The sequence below is a fragment of the Cyprinodon variegatus genome, unplaced genomic scaffold (genome assembly GCF_000732505.1).
Source record: "Cyprinodon variegatus isolate N-32 unplaced genomic scaffold, C_variegatus-1.0 Scaffold1040, whole genome shotgun sequence".
Lineage (NCBI taxonomy): Eukaryota > Metazoa > Chordata > Actinopteri > Cyprinodontiformes > Cyprinodontidae > Cyprinodon > Cyprinodon variegatus.
The window spans coordinates 192,975-217,537 of NW_015151493.1; the positions used below are offsets into that span (position 1 = coordinate 192,975).

Genomic DNA, 24,563 nt, shown 5'->3' on the forward strand with positions numbered 1-24,563 from the left:
GCTCTGAAGGGAGACGAGGGTCTCGGTTGGCCACTGGAGTGACAGTCTTTGAAGATTAAGCTTGTGGTTAATTAGCTCGATTAGGGCAATGCAAAAAAGAGATGCGAAGGCCTTCTAATTAGCCACTAACAAGATTTTAAACGGGCCATCAGATGGGTGGCTTCCTGCCGACAAACTCAACAGGGAGGGGTGGATGGCACAGCGAAACTGGTAGGCTACAGGTTTGCAATCACTGCTTTATCTACTTGACTTTGACAAATCATGTAAAATGTGATTATAAGTACATTAGCAAAAAGGCTTTGGTGCTAATGTTTTGTGTCAGTAAAAAAACCCATGTATGATGATGAACTTTAGAAAATAAGTTATTGCTTAGGGCATTAACATTTGAGTTCAATCAATAATTGTCTCATCAAGTATTTTTTTCAAGAAGAAGAGTAAGGCTGCAAGTCATGAGTATTTTACAAATCGATTAATCTGTCAATTGATTCATTATTGGATGCCAAAATGTTCAGTTAAGAAGGTTTTACACAGAATCAAACCAAGTGAAGCCAATACTGCACCCTTTGACTGCTTCTGGATAAAGCATATTAATGCACGAAAAAGTTTATCATCTTGAATACAAAATGTTTAAAAGTATTTTACAATTTGGGTATAAGAAATGCTTTGTACAGGTTGCTATTTCAACTAAAAGCAGATTTTGGAGTCTCTGAACTCAAGTTGTTGATTAGTCTATTACTAAAATAGTTGATGATTATTTCAAAAATTGATTAATCACGGTTAATCAAATTAATTGTTTCAGCCCTACAGAGGAGCAAAAATTATTTGCACAACCGTTATAACTATTACAGAGAAGCATCATGTTGTCTACAAAATGTATTGTTAATCATTTTTCTCATAGTGCACTGTGTAACAAAAGGTATAACAAGCTTAAATGCACTGTTTGTCAGGTTAACTGCTCTGCTAGATGATGCTGTTGGAAGTTACAGTTGCACTTCAAGGTGTCAAACAGAACTATACCAATGGGTGGCCAGCAGTAATGGCAGCCTGACGGAGTTCTGGAGCTGAGTTTACTTGAGGCTGACGTTGGTACAGTGTTTTCCAAAAACACAGGGGGCAGTACACTACATAACCAGTGGAAAAGTAGTAAAAAAGATAAGAGACAATTGATTTCACACACTCTAATTTGCTGAATTTGTATTAAAAGCATACATTTGGAATGAAATGTTGTTTTTAATGGCTGGAAATCCTTGGAAAATCTGTATCATCCCTCATACTGAGACCATACATATGTTAGTACTGGCAAAGCCGCTCCATGAGAGCATTTTTACATTTTTAGATCCTTAACGGATCATAGCTTGCATAGTCCTTTTAATGTAACAATTTGGAGGTGTAGTTCTACATCATGTGGTGCCCAAACAAAAAAAAGGCACGGGGGCTTTTGGGGTGTGGATTTTGAAACCACAACTTTTGGTTCAATGCCTAATTAAAACTCTAGTAACTCAACTTATCAAGCCCCCTAAACTTGTTAGAATTTTAAGCAGCAATTAAGCCCCTTGCAGAAACTGATACAGCTTCCATATTAGGATCATCACAGCTCCCTGTGAAATGAAGTAAGGCCTTCAGCAGCCTTATCAGCTAACACACAGGATTATCCATCATTCCTGGTGCACCACTGCCTTTGGCTTACATGTGGCCAGCAGTAATCTGGACCCAGCCTAAGCAAACTTTAGAGAAACAGGACTAACAATACTCAATTAAGAGAAGCCAGAGTCTGGTGTTAACGACAGCCTGAGGCCCTTGGGCTCCAAAGCACAGGCCTTATTAAAAATCACTCCATCTGCACCACTCAATGGAGCCTCTGTATCACTGTTATTACCCCAACCAACCCCACCCGTCCCCCACACACACTATGCCTTTCTCCCTCTTTCTCTCTCTTCATTCCTCTTTTAATTGTTAATGAATCTAATACCATCAAAAAGGATGACAGAGATCAGCAGAGCAGACAGGAGAAGAGACAGTAGGGCTCTTTCTTTGGTACTGCCCCCTCAACTGTTTCTATTCATTTACCTTCCTTCACCTCCCTGTCATCCTCTCCTCCTCAAATGTTGTTCATCCGCTCTAGTTCCCTATGAGTTGTGCAATTTTATTCAAGCTCCTGAGGAGGCCAATTCAGACCCTTTTTCCACTGTCAACAGGTGTGTAAAAAATGTCAAAAATATTATTTTTTTAAACTGATATTCACACCCGAGACATTAAAGAAATGTACCAATGAACTAAAGAAAATTAAAGAACATTAGAAATTCACAAACTACCTCTTCCAGAGTCCTTAGCATCATGAACCAAGGACTCATGGGACTAGGCTCATATATGTTTCAACAAACAAGAATGAAGAACTTTTGCATTTACATTTCAAAGCCATTTCTGTCTTTTGTAGAAATAACTTTCTGCCCATGTCTTGGGGGCCATGGTCCACCCATCCCTTAGCTGTGTTATCCCATACAAAAATACTATAAATCCAGCCATTGCGTGCCCAAGGCACAATGTTTATAAAATGCAAGCTGTGCTCATGTTAATACAGATGGTCTAGATTTGATTTCAAGTGACCAATAAAACCACATTAAATCCATTCTTTACAGATCCGATTTAAATGATGTTTGTGAAAAAGTTGAAAAGAATGACTGCATCAAACAACATAAACTGAATTTCAAAGGTGTTTTTTGCATTGCTAGCGCCAGTGACACACACTGACAGTTCATTGCAACAGAAAGAGTAGAACAAACTCAAGGAGGAAAAGATGTTTCCAGGGTTCATTGAGGGTTCTGGATATTTTACATGACTTACACAGGAATACCAATAAATCCATTAATTGCTACCATATGACCATGCCTCACCAGCTGCAGTGCCAACTTCCACCACCCAAGCCTCCAGTCAGTCTCTCCACAGCCATAAAAATCCCTAGCCTCATAGCACAAAAACTTTTTGCATTCTGTATGGAGCAGAGGGGAGAAGGAGGAGGAGAAAAGAGGAGATGCAGAGAAATGGAGAGGTGGCAATTGGGGGTTGGGGGGAGTTGGCCAGTAGAGGGAACAGAAAAGTGACCTTAACCCTCTATCTCTCTCTCTGTCTCTCTTCTGTCTCCTCCTTCTCTGCTCCTCCCTAATGTAGGGTATCCCAGCCTTTGCTTGATCGCAGTGTCCCAGACTATACCACTTTCACCACTGTGGGGGACTGGCTGGATGCCATCAAGATGAGCCGCTACCGTGACAACTTTGTCAACGCCGGATTTGCATCCTTTGACCTGGTGGCCCAGATGACTGCAGAGTGAGTGGAGCTAATCAGGGCTAAAGTAATTGACTGTCGAGTATGAGAGTCAAATTAAAGTTCTATGAATTGACCTTGAGGGACTAAAAATAACCTCGCAGATAAATTAAAAAAGGGTGTGGAAACTGTTGGTCTTCAGCTTAGCTGTAGAAATGACAAAGTCAAAACCTTAAGAATATGCACGTTAAAATAATTTTGTGTGCTTATTTCTTTTTCTTTTTACAAAAGATACAGATGTCATTTGAGACTTACAATACAGCAACATATTTTAAAAGTAAAAAAATTGAAAAAAATAATAACCCTGTTGACAATAGGCACAGTATAATTTTGGGTAAAGATAAAAATTTTTGAACGATAAACAGAAACGTTTAAATTTAAAGAGTGTAAAAGGGTCTGGTTATTTTAGTTGGAATGTCAGCTCTGGTAAGTGACCTACTTTGGCTAAATTATAAATTTGTCACCTATATCTCACTTACTGGAGCTTTATAACAGCAGTACCTGTATAACAATGATTAATATTGCTCCTTTAGGTTATGCATGATACCCCTCAGTGTCAATATCTGATATGGTGGGATGATATTCACTGCAAATAAAAGGAGTAAAACTGTGTGAATAGATGGTTATGATGGAACATTTTAGCTACAAACCACCACTGTTGAAAACAATGATGTCCTTAATTCTACTTACTGGTTAATGCCTGTTTTACAGTAAAATAAATTGCATCACTTGAATTTGTATAAAGAGCCTTGCATAGAAATACCTGTAAAACTCAGATGTAAGCCCTAAAAAAGTATTACCTATTTTTACATTAGCATTACAAAAGTGATGGATGACCCAGCATTTTTCATGTATACAAACAGGAAATGATGTCAAAGAAACCAAGTAAACAAGAGGCTGGTGATGATCAAATAAGTGAATTAGGAATATAATGATAAATAAATCGTTGTCATTAGCTGCATAATAGGCAGTGGAGGTGGGGGTAATTTGTTTCAATTTGGCTAGGCTGACAGGTGTGGCGTACTGTGGCTCTCTGTTGCCCTTAATGGCCAGTAATTCCTCTAATGGTTCCCATTTATTATCATTTCATCCGCTACTGCTGTTGTGGTGAAGGGGATGGCAAAATATGAAAGAAAAAAAATACACCATTTATTTATCCCATGAAGTTTTATTTAGAAGGATGTGAATACAGTGTTAATATGTATGCCTGTGAACTGTTAGTCCATAACTTCATACTGAGTCACACAGACATCTGCTCTCTTCTCACCTGTTGAAAAAATAAGCAAGCAGAAGCTAAACTGCCCATCAGTAATTGTGCAAACTCGAGAACACCAGTTCACTACTTTGCTAAATTATCTTTAAAAGTTTGAGTTAACACTGGCTTAGATCTGCTTGCATGTCCTAATGATTGGCAGATCGGACATAAGTAGTTTACCAGACAAAGAAAAATGCCATTCCAAACAGTCATGTGCTGGACCAATGTTAGAAAAAGAACCTAATGAAAAACTAAAAAAAAAAAAACTGTTTAAAACAAGAAAGAAATATTGAACAGCCACAGTGTTTTCCAGTTCATTTTACCACATCTTAAGTTAAATGATGGATTGAGGTGAACAATGTGAAGTGTGGCAGCTGTTAACCAGTAGTCACGTTTTTTCTTCAATCATTAACTTTATTAATGGTCTTTCGAGACACTTCCACTTGCCCACCTCCTGGGTAACAGTGGTATGTTTCATTTAGACTACCTTTCAGTCCAACTTTGTTTTGCTTTTGCTGGTTTTCAGTAGCCGTTTAATGGGTGACTGCGCAGGTGCCTGATTCCACCTGGGTCAGTGCATGAAGCCTTGTGATGGAAAATGAAACTTACTTTTTATCTTTGGCTGCTGGTGATATTTGTCCTATTTTTGTGACTGAGACACCTGTTTTCATTTTTCAATTGTTTCTCCACAGGGACCTCCTGCGGATAGGGGTGACGTTGGCTGGTCATCAGAAGAAAATACTTGGTAGCATTCAGGACATGAGACTACAGATGAATCAAACACTTCCTGTCCAGGTGTGAGCAGCAGGTCAAATAAGACGGATGCAGTCAAAGGACAGCCAGACAAGAAAAGGGGAGAAACTGTGCCAGAGAGGGCCACTGGAAAACCCTAGCTGCCTGACCCATCTTTGCCAACTGGACACTATGAAACTGGCTTGCAGTGCCTAAGAGTATATTTTTTTTCTTTATTTCAATACCACTTACATTTCCTGTCCCGACTCTTTTGTTGTTTGCATTGTTTCTTTCATCCATCCAAATTGAATGAAAATGTTCTTGAACAAAGCCGAATTTCCCCTACTTCCCATGTGTGCCTCACCAACTCTTGAATGGGTTGATGTTTGCATGCATGTTTTTTTGTCAACTTGGCCTTATTAGTGCTCTGATCCTCATGCAAGACCCTGTTTTCTTAACTTTCTGAGTGTAAAAGACATGGCAAAGGATAAACCTTGATAGAAGTAGATGAAGTGATAAAGACATATCTCTGCCAGACCACAGAAGGCAGAGGACCACTATCTCCCCAAGAGAAGCTGTTTTACTGTGCATGTGTATTATTCTTCATCTTCATATTGAAGGTGTGTTACCTAAAAGAGCAGTTACTTGGAGAGGCATGGAGTGGTGAAGGAAAAATGTTTAAACGTGCTGCAGTCAAAGGTTAAGAGGATGACAGACGTCAAAGGAAAGGAGCCACGTTTTTTGGACACCTGCTTCGACTGTTGGGTCACGAGGCGACCTCTTCACTACAACCTAAAGTGACTTAGGATTGTTCCTTTTTGTGGGAACACCTACTAATCAGCTGTTTTTTATTCACATGAAATCATGTCCACGCAACAACATTTTCTGTTTAGTTTTTTTTCCCTTTGTTCCATCTTTTCTCACACATTTCTAGGAAATTGTGGCCAGTCCAGTCAGTACCCTATCCACTGAACACTTTATGTGACAATTTTAAAACAAGGACTGGGCCAACACTGTTTGAAAGACCTCCTGGCCTTGTGTGTGCATTTTTTTTTTCCAATGTGAGTGTCTACTTGTGTGTGTGTATGCACATGAGTGTGTGTATGTTTGTTTGACTGATGAGTGTTTGGACATACGAGAGTGCGCCAGGTTGCACATGTAAAATACAGCTTCCGTAATTTGACATCATGGAGAATTAACGCATGAACTGATCTGTAATAAGCATAAACTATATCTGAAATAATTATGCTTTATTCTGTGGACAGCTGTAAAACATTCACCTTTCTTTATTGGATCCCCAAAATGGACTTTGATCCCATGCACATGTACACAAATACACACACACACAATCATGACTGACAATTTTTTTTCTGCTTACTAATATCTGGATTTAGAAATAATCAAAAAAGATCTTATCTATGCTTCTTGTCATCCTTCCCTGTGTATTTATTTGTACCTCACCCACCAACCCATGCTCTCATTATCATAAAAATGGACTAGCTTGTTTTGGCAAAGTGAAACAATCAGAGAGAAGAGGGAACTCCAAGAGACGTCACCTGATGAAATTATTAATAAAAGTAATTGCATATATATTGGATTTTGTATTTTGTTGTTGTTCTAAACAGCCTGTACAGGTTTTGTAACAAAAGTGAGATAAATGACTAAATTGTGTAAAGCGTTTGTCTCAGAGTGAATTCATCAGCAAATTATAGTTGTCAAGAGAGAGAAAGAAAGAAACTCCGCTCATGTTCAGTTGCTGGTAATAGTGTGCTGTTTTTGTTCTGCATACATGGTTATCTCAGTGTTGACTGTGAAGGTGTGTATGAGTTTTTAGTGTGCCACATGAACCTGATATTCACCCTCCCCAGCCCCATTTTCATTCTCAACATAAAGAGTATTTGTGAAGCACTGGGCTGTTACTAATTGTCTTCCAGGCACATAATTTTCATCTATCGTGAACCACTCAACTGTTGTCCAACCCATTTTACACAAGCCTGTCAAGAGGTTTGTAAGGGAATAGGCCAAGGGATAGTGTTGCATCAAATTAGTCACCTCACCTTTGTATTGTTTTGGTAAGCCTAGGAGCAAGAGCTCTATTGCAGGTTCCACTGCATTCAACAGGATCCTCATTAGAGAATCCTTAGCTGTCTTTCAGGAGAAATCTATTTTTCTTTTTCTGTCAGCTCGATTAATGCAGCAGCCAATCAGGCATTGCAAGGATATGGATGTGCAGCACACAGGCATTTGCAGACACAGGGCATACAGGCTTACCATTATCTCTCATTCATTTCCTGTCTGGCCTTCAATCACCCAGTCTCAAGCTCCGGGTGTTGCATGATTAGCACAAAGCAGAATCAACAGTAAGGGGAATACAGGCTAGCCGAAATCTGGATCCAGATTCCTCTTAACTGATAGCAGCTGCATCTTTGAGGCCACTCTATTTGTGCTTCTCACAACGAGGGTGTCTGGTGCCATTGGATTAGGGAGTGGGGCGGTATCGTTGCTGTGATCTTCAAGATAGCCATCATATTGTTTGGATTAAAGTTGATCAATTCAGCATGTTAACACAAGTCCTTGTAGTATTGCAATATTTTTGGCAGTACAGCGGGTCTTTCCACTTCTTTAGAGAACAATTATATACAAAACACATTTACATTTTATAGTGATCAATTTTCTCTCGTGCAGATAATTTTGTTAATAATCATTAATAATAGTAATGTTCTTAATCATTTTTTTTTATGTAGTTAAACTGTAAGGAGCTTCCTAACTTTTTAGCTTTTAATTTGTCATCATCAAAAATGATAAATTTAGATGAATCATAATGTTAATAAATAAATATAGTGAACTGATAATGATTTCAAAATGGCTTTAACCAGGGATATTTTAAATAATTTTTTATTAATAAGTTCTTTACCAGGACTCAGATTATTGTAAAAGATGCAATAGCTTCGATATTAGTAAAGTGACTGCAGTCAGAATCAAAGGATTGCCATGAATTACTTAGTGTCCATTCCCTTTTTTTTTCTCCAGCCGTATCAATCTATTAGTCCCTTTAGCTCCTCTGCTGCTATAATTTGCATGTGACTTTAAATCAGGTGTTATTGATGTGCACTGAAATACAGGAACGTGACCAGGATAAAGGGGCTAAACACAATCAGATTGCAAACATGCATGCTCAAGCAGCAACTTTTTGATGAGTTGCACATGGTGAATTGAGATCTGGAGCTATGTTCAGCAGAGTCAAACTGGCCATGATTGATGGGCTTAATAGAAACATTTTCACACATTTAAAAGATTTACCCATGTAAACTGCTCACTAACACTCAATTCATAGGATTCTTTTATATACTCTGCACAGAAAGGAACCGCATTTCCTGTTTTTTTCTGTTCATCCATCAAGACTCATTTCATTGAAATTAGGATAAACTGTTACATTTGTATGTATGAGTGAATGGAATAAAACAAATGCATTTTATAAAAAGCTGTTTAATAGTCGCCAGAGACTTAGTTATGTTATCAAAAGTGCAAATAGGAGTCTAATTATACAAACATCGCTCATCTATTTCTTTCTCTGTTCAACATTTAACAGATTATCACAGACTACACTCCCTACTGAGATTAACACTACCCCCTCTACGCATTAAGCACACTCTAGCTTTGTTTTCAAACATGTCTATTTCAAATAATATACAGTGGATTTCTTTTTTGTCCTCTAACATGTCCACAGACTTGCTTTTTTTGTCAACTTTGTCACTTTTTAGTTTTTCCTAACAAAAGACAACACTTTTCAGAGAGTACTGTACATGATAAGTAAAACAAGATCGGCGGGGCTGGAAGAATGAAATGCAATTGTTACTTCCTCTTTGAAAAGCATTGAGATGTATTTAATGGTGCACATACACACAACAAACTACTAAAGAAGATGCATTCTTGTAGAAATATTTTTAAGATACCCTTTTTTGTAATTAAATTATTTAAGAAATGTGACCCTATCTCCCATCTGCTTCTTTGTGTGCTGTGTCTTTGGATCGATAATTCCACCACATGGAAAGTGTTCTCTTTTCTTTACATATCGTGCCAGTTTAAAAATCACACTCAAGCTTCTCAGTCAAGTAATTTCCCAAGGCAAACACATTCAAATTTATCACATATGTTTTCACTCTCCTTTTATAATTACCAGAAATAGTCATGCAATACTTATTGAAAATTAATTTATTGTTGAATATAGCCAGCCTCCAACTTAAGAAATGTTTTAGGTATGCATAAAGTGCCCAAAAGTAACTCTGCAGCTTAGTTTTCATCAAATTCTTTGATGTTTTTTCTCCAGAAGAGTTTAAACTGCATTGGGAGAAAGACTGAGGTCATTCAGAGTAACAATAATTTTCAAAATGTACTTTCCACACGCTGTCTTCACTTACTAACACCAAAGGGTTAAAAGTGATTTTTGGAGAAGTTATCCAAGGTTCATTTCTTGCCTATTTGAAAATCAGAAATTCCCGAATGATCATATATAATCGCTTATATATTAAAGAAGTGAATTAGGCTGTACAGCTTTCACTTTTACAAACCTATGCTAAGCTTTATTTCATGCATTATACCTTATATGTAACGAGTGAAGTGGATACTGATCCACCGATGTATATTAAAGAATACAATTACACATAACCCTAGCGGAGTTAAATGTAACATTATATTCATTATACAAAATAAACTGATTTCTAAATGGAACTGAAACCAGTCTCTCACTAGGGATAATCCATAAAATTTTTTTGAGGTGACCAATAGACAACTAGAGATAAACAACAGCACCCCTCGCGACCCCGCTTGGGAAAAGCATGACAGAAGATGGATGGATATTCAAAGTTCTAAATTATTTATAAATAATCATTAATTGTAATACAAAGAGGTCATTGTACGTACAGGGGTCCTAAGTCTGGTTCACACAAGAAACTAATGAAACATCGGATCTACTTGGTACAATAATCAGGGAACTCTAACATGTTGGATTGTATGTTCCCCACAGCTTTTGGTGAGTGCTGTCCATTGCAAAGTAAAGCGAATTGTTAGTGATTGATTATGATCTTTTGCAGCTCGACACTCTGCATCGAAAAATCAGAGAAGGTGATTAGGAACCTGGCTGAGAGATGCTGAATTCAAGCCGCAGTCTCTTTTCCTCCGTAAAACATTAATAAATTGAGCATGAATGTAAATAAATTTATTACATTCCACTAGGTTTGCATGAAAATCCTGGAGAATGACGTCCTTGATCAGACGGAACAGGCAGGAGATAAAAACACTGGTAATAATAAAAGCGGTATAATGTAGGTTAACACATGGCTCTCAAATGAGGAGCAGCCAGCTCCTCTTAGGCTCCAGCTGAAGAGCTTAATGACCCAGGTGTGCAAAAACACACAATCATCCCCACCCTCCTCCAGCTCAGTAATTAACCACCTCATAGAAACACAACACAACCCATTTCCCTGACGCTATCATGATTTGGGTTCTTTGGAGTTTTGAATTTTCTTTTGTGCATTAGTTTTCTCTCTGTTGTTTCTAATTGATCTGAAAATGTTGTTTTGCTTTAGTTTATATCTTAAGGTCATTATTTCTGGTGGGAGTTTTTTCCATTTTAGGTTTCAGTTCTTTTTTGAGAAAGTTAGTTTCTTGTTCTTGATGTAGCCTCTTATTAGTTTTGCTATTTGGGTTTAGCGATATGTGATCATTTTTCTGTGCTCATCAGGTATTTCTTTAAGCTTTCTTGGTCATTCTTGAGTCCTATCTCTCTAACTCCTCAAGAGCTTTTAACACGCACCATTTTTAACACGCCTGAATCAAATCAGTGGCTTGTTACCATGCCTCTGCTGAGCTAAATGAGGGGACTGAGACTTTAGAATCAGATGTTTTAGAGAACAGATGCATAGTTATATTATATCATGACACATTTTTTGGGATTTCCTGTATTTGTGGACCCATTTCAGAAAGCAGGATAAGTAAAAACTAATAATAAACTCTTGAATAAATACCAACATACCTTAAATTTTTGGTTTTAAAAGACCAGATAGTCAAGTTTATACAGTACCATAAGTTGCTTCACAGAACCAACTATGGAGTGTAGCAAGATTTGCTAACCTTATACTGAGTCTATTGCACATCTCATTTGCGACCTTACACAAGAAAAGCATCAGAAATGGTTTTATTGGAGGAGCCTTTTGAATAGCAATGGCTCATCATGGTCTATGTGATTATATTTTTAAAATCTGATTTATAGATTTTCTGAGCCTTACTGTTTTCACCAGAGTCATAAATTCATATAAATAAAATTTCAACCACACATCACTAACATTACACAATTAAGTTATTTCATTTAGGGATGTAGAGTGTGAGTGCTACTCTACAGCTCAGATGCCCATCAGATCAGATAAATCATCAGATCAGTCACATTTTTCAGTGATGTCAGCCTATTCCATAGGTGGGTAGACAAGTGTTGCTAACTGCAGCATGGGAAACTGTGAGGTGGGTAGTAAGTAGTTACAATTTCATGACTACTCTTACCTTAAACCTAACCAAACAAGTACATACTGTACTCAACCGTCCCACGCATACCACCACCCCTCACATTCAGAGTTTTGCAGTGCCTTCATGAAGCCCCTTCTTTAACCTTGCTGTGCCTGTATCATAAAGACCCACTTTTCTGGTCAGGGAGTGTCTTTATGCAGCTAATCTACACTGTGAAGCAACCACTCCTTTTTAGCTAATGTCTAAGTCTTGGAATTGTGTTGTTTTGTCCCTAAGAGGTCGAAGTCTTTTTTTAGCCTTCAGAAGTGCTTTTTATAAGGCATCGTCATGCAATGGGTGGCACCCAGATGAGAGATGTTGCTTTGCTTTTAAGACATATGTGTTTCTTTGGTGTGCGACAAAAACAACCGTGTTTCATAACAAAAAATGAATACCACATACTCCTAAAAGCATTTTATTGTATATTTGCATATAGGTCTCTTTCAAAGGTTATAAAATGATGTTTTAAGTATCATAATATAGTTATTGAATTCTGAACCTTATCCCAAGGTTGTGTTGGACACTCAAAGACGTGTGCAGAACATTACAGTCTGTTGCTGTATGACGGTGAGTGATTTATTACAAAGACTTATTGTTTGACGATGGAAAATGAATTAGTTTACCTTATTTTTACCAATCCAAGACAACTCAAGTTGCACTGCCCAGAATACTTCTGTGACCGCTTCCCTGTTTCTTAACTTGATAGAAAATATATTTTCAAAATATCTCTCCTTCTGTTTCAGAGAGTTACATAAGCTAATTTGTGGTGCCATAGTTGGCAGATAAAATTTTACCACTGTTTTAAAACCTTGTTTTAAAATATTATCTTTAGATGGGATAACTTGCAGATCCAGAGTTACTTTGTGGACATAGTTCTTTTCTTTCTAGTAATTCTTCTCTTGTAATCAATCTCTTTGTATATATATTGCGGCAATGCTTTGGCAGAGATAACTTAAAAATCCCATGTAAGAAAACAAAGCTATGCATGACTGCAACCATCCTGATTTAGACAGATAGACTGTATCATAGGGTTTACATTTATTTTGGCAAACTTGCAGACTGACTGTTCCTCCAGTGCTCAATATGTAGTAGGATATGTCAGTTTGAGGTAAATATGGACCAATGCCAGGATGAACTGGAGGACTGTATACTTTCCTCTAGCTATTGACATAGTGTCAAATTACTCTAAGCTAGAGAATATTGACTGTCTGCATGCCCATTTCATCAAAATATGTCATAGAGTAATAGAGAATTATTAAGAAGTCAATAAAGATTAATTTTGTATCCCCTCTTGATCTGTGAGATGGCATTTGCATTAATACTGTTGTGCATTCACATGCATTAACCACTTGTTAGTCAGGAGAAAGATCGATGAAAAGCCTGATCACACATTGTTTCTTACATCCTTTGCTGACTCCTAATTTCAAAGACAGGTTCCTTTCATTTCGTCTTAGTTCCAGTAGTGTGCTACCTCCCCCAACACATCCGTTTCCTGACTACTTTTTATCATTTCTCATCTCATCTAGCATAATCCCTCTCATTTATTTTGCCACGGAAGAACTAATTGGTCACATCTGTATGATGACATGGAGACCTGACATAATTGCTGGACAAATAGCAAGGCGTTGAGCATGAGACCTGTCTCAAGCAAGCCGTACACAGACACAACCCAACTGGAAAGCCTAATTACCACTTAGGCTCACATTTTACTGATTGGCAAAAACTGCAAAAATATGTGTGTATTTTGTGTGCATGTGTTCATCAGTGCCTTTCCGTTCTGGTTTTGAATTGAAGAATATATTAAATAAATAAAATACTTCAAAACAGGAGCACTAACACAAAAAATATATCAACACCTTAGAAAACAGTCCTGAGACATTAATTACAAGTGTTGCTGCTGTGTTATCTTGCTATCACTCTGTTAATTAGATTTGCTTGGTTATTTTAGCTTAGTTCAGACTTTGTTTCATGTGATATCTCCCACCAAATTGACTGTTCTTTTTAAAAAGCAATGCTGATTCCACTTTATGCTTTTAATCGCATAGATTGTTTTCACTCTCTCATATATCACAAACGTTTCAGTGTTAGATAAATAGATACCAACAGAGTATTATGGAAGCTGAAGAAAAAATAACAAAGTTTAAGTTTTCTAATAGAAACTGTAGACATTTAGTATATGTTTAGTCAGTACAGTAGTAAATAAAATAACTATTATGAGTTTTAACAGTAAGTACTCTTAGCAGCATGCTACAATCTGTCAAAGGTGCAAAAAATTTGTTCTATTTGTAACGAGGACAATCTTTTATTTTTGGATGGATCATCTAAAATGCGTGCTTGTCCCATTGGTTATCTTGTTTTGAGCATATATGTGTGGTGAGCTATAGTTTCAGACAGTAATTGAAGCACACTTTTCTCAGTGCGGTACTTTGAAAATGGCTGAGGGTCGTAAGAGAAAAAGTGTCTACAAAGTGTATGAGAAGAAAAGAAAGGCCTCAGAAGAGGAAGATATATCCCGGAATGCTTTGCGCAGAGACCTCTCCTCGCAAAGCATTATGGGATTTGCTGCCAAAGTGGCCAGCTGTCACCTTAGGCTGTTGCTACACAACAGCGGCGACTAATTACAAAGATGCCGCAGAAACCGCGCAGTGAAGGAGGAGTTACGTGACCACCAGGTAGCAAAAAGCAGTGATCATCTGTCCAAACGTCAGTTAACTGAGTTCGCTATTAAGTTCACTATATAGTCCCCGCTCTATATAGTGATTGAGAGATTTAGGGGTTAGAGCGGACATTCGGCACAGTAAGCCTGTATGAGCTATAAGAACAGCAACTTTTAAACAGAGCGTCCATTAAGGAGAAATGGGCTCATGCTTGCTCTCGCAGGTGTTAATAGGCATTCCCTCTCAGGAATGGGTACAGGGTTGTGCATGTGCATTTTTGGAGAGGGCAGGTTTTTTTTTACAAATTTGTCAAAATCCTCCACAATACCTGTAACATAAATCATGTTTTTTTTTACAAGTTAAAATTGCAAAAACTGTCCTACTTTAGCATCCCTGAAAATATTTTATGCCATACAATACTTTGCCCCCTACTCCAAACCGGGGACCTGCAATTTTAGCACTGATAAAAAATCCTACCATTAGATATTTGATTGCATGGACCTGTCTGATGGGTTTAAGCATNCACGGCCCATAACAGCCTCATTACCATGACAAAATGAGTGATTAGTGTATTCGGGAAAAGCCGCCGGGTCAATTGACCCCTCTCTGGTAGTTCTAGGTAGGCAGAAAAATCCTGGTATTTCTAGTGTTAAACTGAGTTCGCTATTAAGTTGACTATATAGTCCCCGCTCTATATAGTGATTGAGAGATTTAGGGGTTAGAGCGGACATTCGGCACAGTAAGCCTGTATGAGCTATGAGAACAGCAACTTTTAAACAGAGCGAAGAAATGGGCTCATGCTTGCTCTCGCAGGTGTTAATAGGCATTCCCTCTCAGGAATGGGTACAGGGTTGTGCATATGCATTTTTGGAGAGGGCAGGTTTTTTACAAATTTGTCAAAATCCTCCACAATACCTGTAACATAAATCATGCTTTTTTTTTTTTTTTTAGTTAAAATTGCAAAAAGCTGTCCTACTTTAGCAACCCTGAAAATATTTTATGCCATACAATACTTTGCCCCCTACTCCAAACCGGGAACCTGCAATTTTAGCACTGATAAAAAATCCTACCATTAGATATTTGATTGCATGGACCTGTCTGATGGGTTTAAGCATATCTGTGAGGGCAAAAAAAAAGGAGAGATTTACAAGACGGTGTCAAGTTCCTGGCCAAAGGCTGGACAGCCAGTGGGGATCGTTTGAAGATATGGCAGCTTTTAGGTGCAGCAAGGCCACTGAATTACTACACTACAATATCAGTGCTGGGTGGGATAGCTGTGGGAGGGAGCTGGAGGATAACATGTTCTCAAGGCTGAAATTAGAAAGTTAGAGGTTGACAGTGAACAGTACATAATAGTAGTACCACAATGAATATATCACTTGGTTTAAGGCAAATATTTTTCATAAAGGGCTTCTAGTTTTACAAATCAAGCTTACACATACACTACAGCATTTTATAATAATAAGAGAAATATATTATCTTCGATCAACATGTGTGTTTTCTATGGTGATTTATTAAGCCCATGCAATTAATAAATGATCTGCAATCTAGTGGGGTAAGCACTAAACTTAAAGCAAATTTATAAATAAATGTATTTATATATGTAGTGCATGAGACATTCAGAATCATTTTATAATCAGCTTATTATCTACTTTTGGGCAAAGGGAGATTTGCATGTTAGCATCAGTCATTTGAATGAAAAATTAAAAAAATATGAGTCAAAGTATGGTGTGTCAAAATGAAAAGAACTAATTTTAAGTTTATCTGTTGTAATTATCAACAAAAACAGCTAAACAAACATCTGCCTGCCAGTATTTTTTTTAATGTGAATAATAACGTTGAGCATTGACAATTATGTACACCAGCCAGGCATAATTAATCACTCTTGCTTTGTGCTTATGAAAGACGGTCATGACATTGCCAACTCAAGGTCATTTTTTTTTCTTGTCATCGGTTGGCATGAAGGGAAGGGCCTTGTTCCTCCCTGACATCTCATTAACTCCTCGTCGATATTTATCAGTCTTAATCAGAGCTTTGACAGGTCCAGGGTGATTACTTCCTGTGTGTGGAAGCAATCACACCTCGCCCTACCAACTGTCCTTGATTTATTGAGGGAAAAACGTTCCTGCATGGTTGAGAAACTTTGAGAGAGCTTTAATGAATGGTGAAATCAACACAGAATTAGTTTTAGCAAAAAAAATTCTCAGCATAAAGACCATTTGGCCTGTCAAAAACCTAAACTAACTGTTAATTGTGAGTCTACAGTTGTCATAACAACAGGGCTGGGGGCAGGCTGTGAGCAGGCTTCACCTCTTCTATTACATGATGGGACCAGCAGGTGCCTCTGCACAGCTGCAGCCCATCTAGGCCAATTAGAAAAAGCCACACAGCAAGATAATCAAGTCGATTTTTGCCCCAATCTCCCCTTTCCAAAAGGCCCAGATTATCCTGATGGCTCTTATGATAATCTTTTGAGATAATCCTGCTGTGTGTGCTGTGGTGAGAGTGATCTGGTCTGCTGGGAAGGGCAAGGGGCCCAAGCGGACTTCAAATTGGTAATATCTAATATGTTAAATTGTCCTGGCCCAATATTCAAATGTGTGTTGTGTTCATCCAGCACATACAAGTGGCATGTAGCCAACTGGAAAGCCTTTTCTTTTTCAGATATGTTGTTTTTGTTAAAATAATATCAGCCATGTCTATTAACTCTTAGCTAATCTTTAATCTGCAGAGGTTTTGTGAGATTTCTGACCTCTGAAAGTTTGTGTGAAATCTGTTGCGGTTTGGTGTGCTGTGCTTCTGTTTGGCTCTACATGGCATACTGCAGGACTATTCCTGTAATAGTTATGATTCTTTATCATTTTTGGGGTCTCTTGGGTTTTGAAAATCACCTGCCAATTTTAAAATCTACCAGTGTGAACCAGGGATAGAGGAAGAAGATTCCTTGAGGAATTTTCTGTTCCTTCTGAAAGAGTGGTAATCAGGCCTCCTTTCATTGCTTGTGAACTTCCTGTGTCCCGTTTCTAACTAACTTTCAGTAATCGTCGTCTGAAAGAGAAGCAGTGGTGTCAAAAGTAAACACACGTTACTTAAGTAGAAGTATAGACAATGCAGTTTAAAAACACTCGGGTAAAAGTTGAAGTATCAACTTGACCTCTTTACTCAAGTAAAAGTGAAAAAGTATGTGCTCCAAAAACTACTTAGAGTATAAAAGTATAAAGTAACCTTTAAAAAAACAGCCAGATGCCACTATATGAATTGAAAGCTCAGTTTTTTGACCATTCAGAAAAATTCTTTGTGATAGGGCCAAGGATGAGGGAGGTCTTGTTGGTCTCCATCTCCCGATACGCTCTCGCCTGTGTCCGACCTTTCAGACATTTCAACATCTTTTGCTGAATCCCATATTGTAGCATGACATAGATAATTCACGTTTGCAGTTTGAAGAACACCTGCTTGCTTCTGATGATTTCCTTCAGCTAACCAATGAGTGTTTGCATTATATGACTCCTCCAATTACACTAGTTTTCACTAGATGTGGATGGAGCCAATGATCTGCATTGGATAACGCACATGACGGGAAAAAAATATTTATAAACATTAAACTGAAGCCAAGAGTAACGAGTAACGTTTGTTTTAAAAATGAAAGGAATAGAAAGTACAGATACTTGTTTGAAAATGTAATGAGTACAAGCCAGAAGTAGGAAGAAAAACAAGTAATTGAGTAAAGTATAGATACTTAAAAAGTGTACTTAAGTACAGCAACAAAGTATTTGTACTTGTATTTGTTACTTGACACCTCTGAAGAGAAGGCAAACAAAGTGTTTATATATAGCACGTTTCAGTAGCAAAACAATTGAAAGTGCTGTATATGAAAAAATAGGATAACAGAAAAAAGACAAAATGAATAAAACAGTAAGATAAAATTGGACTAAAACATGTGCCAACAACATTTAAATAGCACAGTCAAAGGCGCTTCGAAACAAATTAGTTTTTAATCTTGATTTAAAGCAACTTAAGATTTTGTCACATTTACAATTTTCTGGGAACTGATTCTTCTTGTTTGGTTCTGGGTATGTGAAGTAAAATTATTTCAAAAGACCTGAGAGGTCTGGATGATTGCTGTTTAAGTATTTTATGGTCTACTGCATTGTAGTAATTGATTCTACTAAAGAGAAACACATTTATTAGTTTGTCAAAATCACACTGAGACATTAGCCTGTTTCACCTAGAAATATTCTTAAGGTAACAAATTGCTGACTGCGTTTTGTGAACCTCTTAAGATTTAGGCCACAACACGAAAATTTAAGCCTGGTTAGTGGTTTCTAGCTACAGTACAATAACTAAGGTTGTGTGCCAACTTTTAAAAACTCTTCCTGTGGTCCAAAAATTAATAGTTCAGTTTTATTTTGATTATGTTTGTTGCAGGCTTTGTTAGTGTGGAGTTCAGATGCTTTAGGTCCAAGAGGGTCAGTTAGCGTTTCGACTGTCGCAAACAAGGCACAGGTATAATTATTTTTTTTCTGCTGATGATCTTATTGAAGAAAAGAAAGACTCTCTTATATTTTTCATTTGTAAGATATATATATAAAGCCTCCCTTAATAATGAACCTTGAGTTCAGTTTCTCCCCACCTGTGTTCAGCTTCTTTTAAGTATTTATTATGGAACATAATTTTTGTTTTCTTTGTTTTGTTTTTGCACCATAAATGCATGCAGTGCACATATAGCTCCAAAATGCGTTAATTCAACCATACACAGACATGCCTAAAAAATAAATAAATAAATATATATATATGTATATAGTATATGGTAACTAAATGCCTTTTTGTGTATTGGTGGCATGAGTTTAACTGAAGTACTTCAATGGCCAGTTTTTTAATGAGCGTCCTAGCAAAGCAAACTGTTTCTGCTGTTTCAAAGACAACCTATATACGCATCCAACAGCTTAACACAACCAGCAGGAGGTAGGAATAATTGCAGCACAAAAAGCAAGCATCAAGGAAAGAGGCCACATCGGGTAGAATATGGTAGTGCTGTTATGAAAACCCTGTTAAAGATAATCAAATCAATTTATTTACAGTTTAACTTTATTTTGTTTTACCACTCACTCCTTTTACTTTGATCAATATTTATATTACTAAGAATTTCACTATTCTATCAAAGTAATATACAAAAAATAAACCAAGTAGCTAAATCAATTTCTCACTAACACAAAGCTGTCGCCATTCTTGTCTAACATCACATGTTCAGTCCTACTCCTTGACCCTGCTAATGACCTTTAACGAGGCAAATGTGAAGCCGTCTAATATCAGGTGGCAGCCTGACAAAGGTGTGACAATAGGGGGTGTCAGATAATGTGCTAACATTCCTGCAGCTGTGTAGTTTTGAAGGCTACCGAGGTTGTTTTCAGAGGAACCAGGTGTCAACTTCTTACGATGTCTGCTTCACCTCTCCAGACCACCATTTGACCTTTTAACAGTGCAAATCACATGGGTTTAACACAAAAACAAAGAGGGGGTGAAAAGGTGCAGTGTTGGTTAAGTTTTCTTTTCATTAAAACTAAAAGAACTGTAAAAAAAAAAAAAAATATATATATATATATATATATATATATATATATATATATATATATATATATATATATATATATATATGTCTGAATGCAGTCTTTGAGACTAGCTATTTAAACATAATTCACTGGAATTTATACATCACTACACCAAGATCCCATCATAGTGATGGGGTCATGGAAAGGTCGGAACGCAAAGCATCTTGGATGAAAACTTTCCCTGTTGATTTAATGAGGGGTGTTATAAAAAAAAAAATGGGCAGCTGGTAAACAGAGAAGCCATCACTGCTAAGCTAGACAGACGTTAAATGACAATAAAATGATCATACATTCAGTTTAGCTGTTGTCACCACACAACACCAGTGAGTGCTGTTTAATAGCTGTATAGAGACAATCCTAACCACACACTGCTCACTTATAGCTAATTAACGAGGATTTGCATCAAGCCTAATTTAGCAGAGTACACTATGAGGGTCTAAATGGTTTCCAATAAAGAACAATAAAGGCTTTCGTTAATGCATTGTTATTCATCACATTATAATACAGATTGTCAGAGCCCTCATATTAACTACAGGAAAATAATGTGAAACATGTATGTTCCACACATCAAAAGTAGCCAATAAACACAGCAAGGTTGGAAACTGCAAATTTATGAAGCTGTTTGGACTAATGCAATGATGTGTTTTCTAAAAAGGAGAACGCCGTATTTTTACATTTATCAATTTTTTTTCTACCGAGATAGAATACATTTCCAGAAAATTTCAAGAAAAGCTTTGCTAAATAATGCAAACCGCCAGTGTTTTCCACTGTTTGCTAAGGTAATGCTAAGGTCTCAGACATGACAAATCATTTTACAAATATCTAGGCTTTGCTCAATTAAGTTTTTAAAGTGACAGTTTATGGTTATGTGTGCTTTCACCTGGTTTCACCTAGAGTTAACTAGTGACCTGTCAATGTATCGGTGGAGTTTCTCCGACTACTCTTTCAGTATTTCCTTTCACTCTTTCACACAAGCTGCAAAGATTGTGCTTTATCAGAGGAGGCAGTTTAGCTGCTTTGACATACAAGTGCTTCGCTTGCCTGATGGGAGCAGAAAAGAGGATTAGTGGTAGGTTTGAAAAAGGAAAAAAAAGACGTGCCTGACAACAACAGCACAAACACATCTTCCACAGCACATGCTGAAATGGCCCCAGTGTACAGTGACAAAAACTCTCATATGGGCTGAGAAGCATGACTGGCAATTGTGAGACATGTTCAAACTCGTCATAATCCAGCAAGTATCAGCTCTCTTGGCACGCAACTCTGAATAACGCAGAGCAACCTCTTTTTCCCAAATTGGTTTTATGAAATCAAACCCATTCTATTGTTACTTCAAGTAATCTGATTTATATAAATGTGGTAAAGAAGGATATTTATATTCATTTCATATCTTATATTTTGGTGCTTTTTAATCTCAATCATATTTTTACCTTAGAATATGCCTTTTTTAATGCATTGTCAGAGAAAAAAGATACAATAAAAACACTCCCGTCCCTCTAGTAATTTTGTTGGCATGTGTTCTTGTCAAATTTTATATTACTCTTGCTCAACCTTTTCACTGCACACTAGTGCTGCCGCAATTAGTTGACATAGCTGACGATGAAATCCACAAATATTTTATTCATCGATGACTATTTTTCGTTAGCCTGCTTATCACTTTTTTGTTTTGGTCTGAGCAAACGGCTCATCTGAGTTCAGGTAACACTGCTCCACAGCACTAGTTTTTCTGTGCATGCACTGCTGGTGAAACTGCTCCCTTTTTCTCTCCTGTCACAATCGTCTGTTACTGTTGGTTCAGGTTTTGAGCGTGATACGAAAATGGCAGCAGTGGCGTTTGACTCAAGGAAGGAGGCATTTGCTAGAAGACCAAAAGTATCCAAAATATGGGAATACTTTTGGGCAGCTGGTGATAGAGTGGTTTATACACTCTGTAAGTCTTGTTTGGCTTATCACAGTAGGATGCTCAAGCACCTTAAAAAGAGACACACTGAAATTGTTGGGGATGCTTCTGAAAAGGAAACGAGAACATAAGCCACATTACGATTACTGTTCAAATGGCAAGTTAGCATGTGCTTTTTATAAATCTTGTGAAGTACGATGACCGACTGTCTTTGAAAGTTAAGCAGAGCACTTTGCACTTTGGTAATGTTTTAGTAAACAACTTTGAACAACGCTATGCACGCACATTTATAGTATTTTTTGTGCTTTTGAGTCGACCAACTCGACACAGAGTTAATCGAATGAGCACCAGGTAAAAAAAAAAATGTTTTTTTAACTTGGTGTCACCATGCCGCGGGTACTCTTCCAACCACCAACAGTGGATATTTTTCTGGAAAATAGTTGTTAAGGTTAGTCGACTAATTTAAAAATTTGTTGAAAGATTAGTTGTTAGAAAATAAGTCATTAGTAGCAGCTTTACTGAAAACATGATGTAGTTGATTTTAATACCACAACTGTAAACTTATCTGCTTTTTATCTCAATAGGTCATCTTCATGTTCAACTCAAGTACTACATTCTCAGTGTTTCTTTTCACAATCAGTGGGCCGTCACGTCCTGCTTCAACCATCTGTAATGAAAGGTTTTTTGTGGCTTCTGCTTGGAGATTACTCTTGGAAGTGAGCCTCCAAATCCACTTCTGTACAAGGCCCCATTTAGCCTTAAGTTGCTTTAGATGTTTTTTAAAATGTTGTCATTATTTCTCATTAACATATCACATAAGCTGTTTGTTTCCAAGTAACTGTTATATAAATACACACAACATACTTAGATCGGAGATTTAAAGACTGCGTGCACCAGAAATAATATGCAACCTTTGCCAAACAGGTTATTTGAAATGCTGTCCCATAACATCTACAGATCTCTCATTCATAGATTAATGATAAAGAGACTGAAATAATTAAGCTGCTTTTGATGCTAAGCAAGCAACAACTTGTACATTTACTTACAGTTTCTTTCCAGAACTTGTTTGAACATTATTACCTATTTTGAATGCATATAGGTCTCAATATTGCTCTAATAGAAATTCCAGTGCTTTGGCTGAAAACTGAGTAGCACCGGAAAAAGTTTAACAAACCATGAACAAAGAAGGTTTATAACTCGGCGTCTAACTCAGCTACTAACTCTGAAACTTCAAATGCTGGTTCATGTTTAAACTGGGACTCAGATTTGAATAAAGCCTGGTCTAAAGTCCTTGAGCATGCTTTTAAACATCTGTGATTTATCAGTTGTGTAATAATGTTAGACATGCACACGTTTTTGCCACCAAATTCCCAAATCCCTTTGGTCCTAGGCAGATTATTAAAATAGGAGGTCAAAAGTAATTTTTCATATCTTAATTTACCCACTTTTTAAATTGGATTCAACTGCCAGGTCTGGTCAAATTTTTTTTATTGTGAACTGGCTGCCATGTGTAGTTGAGATAATGTGACCCTAGGTACTGCCTGTGCTGCCTTTTTTTCCTCAGGACATACTCCCATTTACTGGGCTGTTGATTATTGCCAGACTGCATTTCCTCTGCCAGGGAACATTCTTACAAACAGCATTTCTTTTTCTCCTAAACACACCCACACATTACACTACAGTACAGATTTTTCACCTTAAGTCCAACGATTTAAAGGTGATTAAAATCAGTTGGATGTTAGAGGTATAGATATAGATATGACAATCTGTCATTGTTGGAGCAAAAAGAAAAAAAAAAGGAAATATATTTGATATTCAACCATCCTCCTTCTTTGTTGCTTTCTCTTTTTGTTCCCACCAGGCCATCACCCCGTTTGATGCCTTGGTTTTAATCGCATGGCCATCTGCCCCCTGCTCAGTGTGTCAAAGAGAAATCCTGCTTATAAAGTCAAATTCCCTTCTGTTGAGCAAACTCTATCTACCCCAACATGTGTAATAGAATAACATTCTGAGCCTTTCTTAAATCTAGCTTTCTAATTGTGTGACACAAATAATCTAGGCAATTGCCATGTTGGGCAGCCCCCATCCTGTCCCCCAAAACAAATAGTACACATAAAAAAAGTATGTTTTTGGCAACACTTGCACTTGATTTTTAAGGGAATTTCAATAATTAGCTGGTTTGTATTATTTAAGATTATTATTAAAAATGATCAAAATACAATACAGCTACTTCTATGTTAATATTATTTGGGACTTCTTGAAAGATACAGGAAGACAATTAAAACAGTGATGGACAAATTGATAGCTGGCCATGGGCAATAGCCCTGGGCTACGAGGGAAGGGGGGGCGGGGGCTCAGTGGAAGCAGGGTTAAAAAGCATAGACTCAAAAACACAGCTCAGAAACAAATTTGGGTGAGTAGCAAAGAGCAATTTGTACAGTTGCAGGCAGCTGCTTTACCCTCTTCCTGGTGTTGTGTTGTGCAGGTTTTGGAAACCCAGTGTTAGCACATCTCTATTATGAAGCATTGTAACATATCCT

The 24,563-nt window shown here is 37.4% G+C and overlaps 1 protein-coding gene across 7 annotated transcripts in view; it reads left to right on the forward strand.

Annotated features, from left to right (window-relative positions):
- The window catches only part of LOC107100982 (ephrin type-B receptor 3-like), a 63,905-nt gene extending 54,633 nt beyond the window's left edge, over nucleotides 1–9,272 (forward strand). For 4 of the 7 annotated variants that reach the window (XM_015399697.1, XM_015399698.1, XM_015399699.1 and 1 more), the window contains exons 15-16: nucleotides 3,166–3,321; nucleotides 5,266–5,383. In XM_015399697.1, coding sequence (XP_015255183.1) covers nucleotides 3,166–3,321; nucleotides 5,266–5,374 — 265 coding nt within the window. In that variant the 3' untranslated portion in view covers nucleotides 5,375–5,383. Of the gene's footprint in view, nucleotides 1–3,165; nucleotides 3,322–5,265 lie in introns of all 7 variants that reach the window. The other 3 variants (XM_015399701.1, XM_015399703.1, XM_015399704.1) reach the window with 3 other exon arrangements.
- The last annotated feature ends 15,291 nt before the right edge of the window (nucleotides 9,273–24,563 follow it).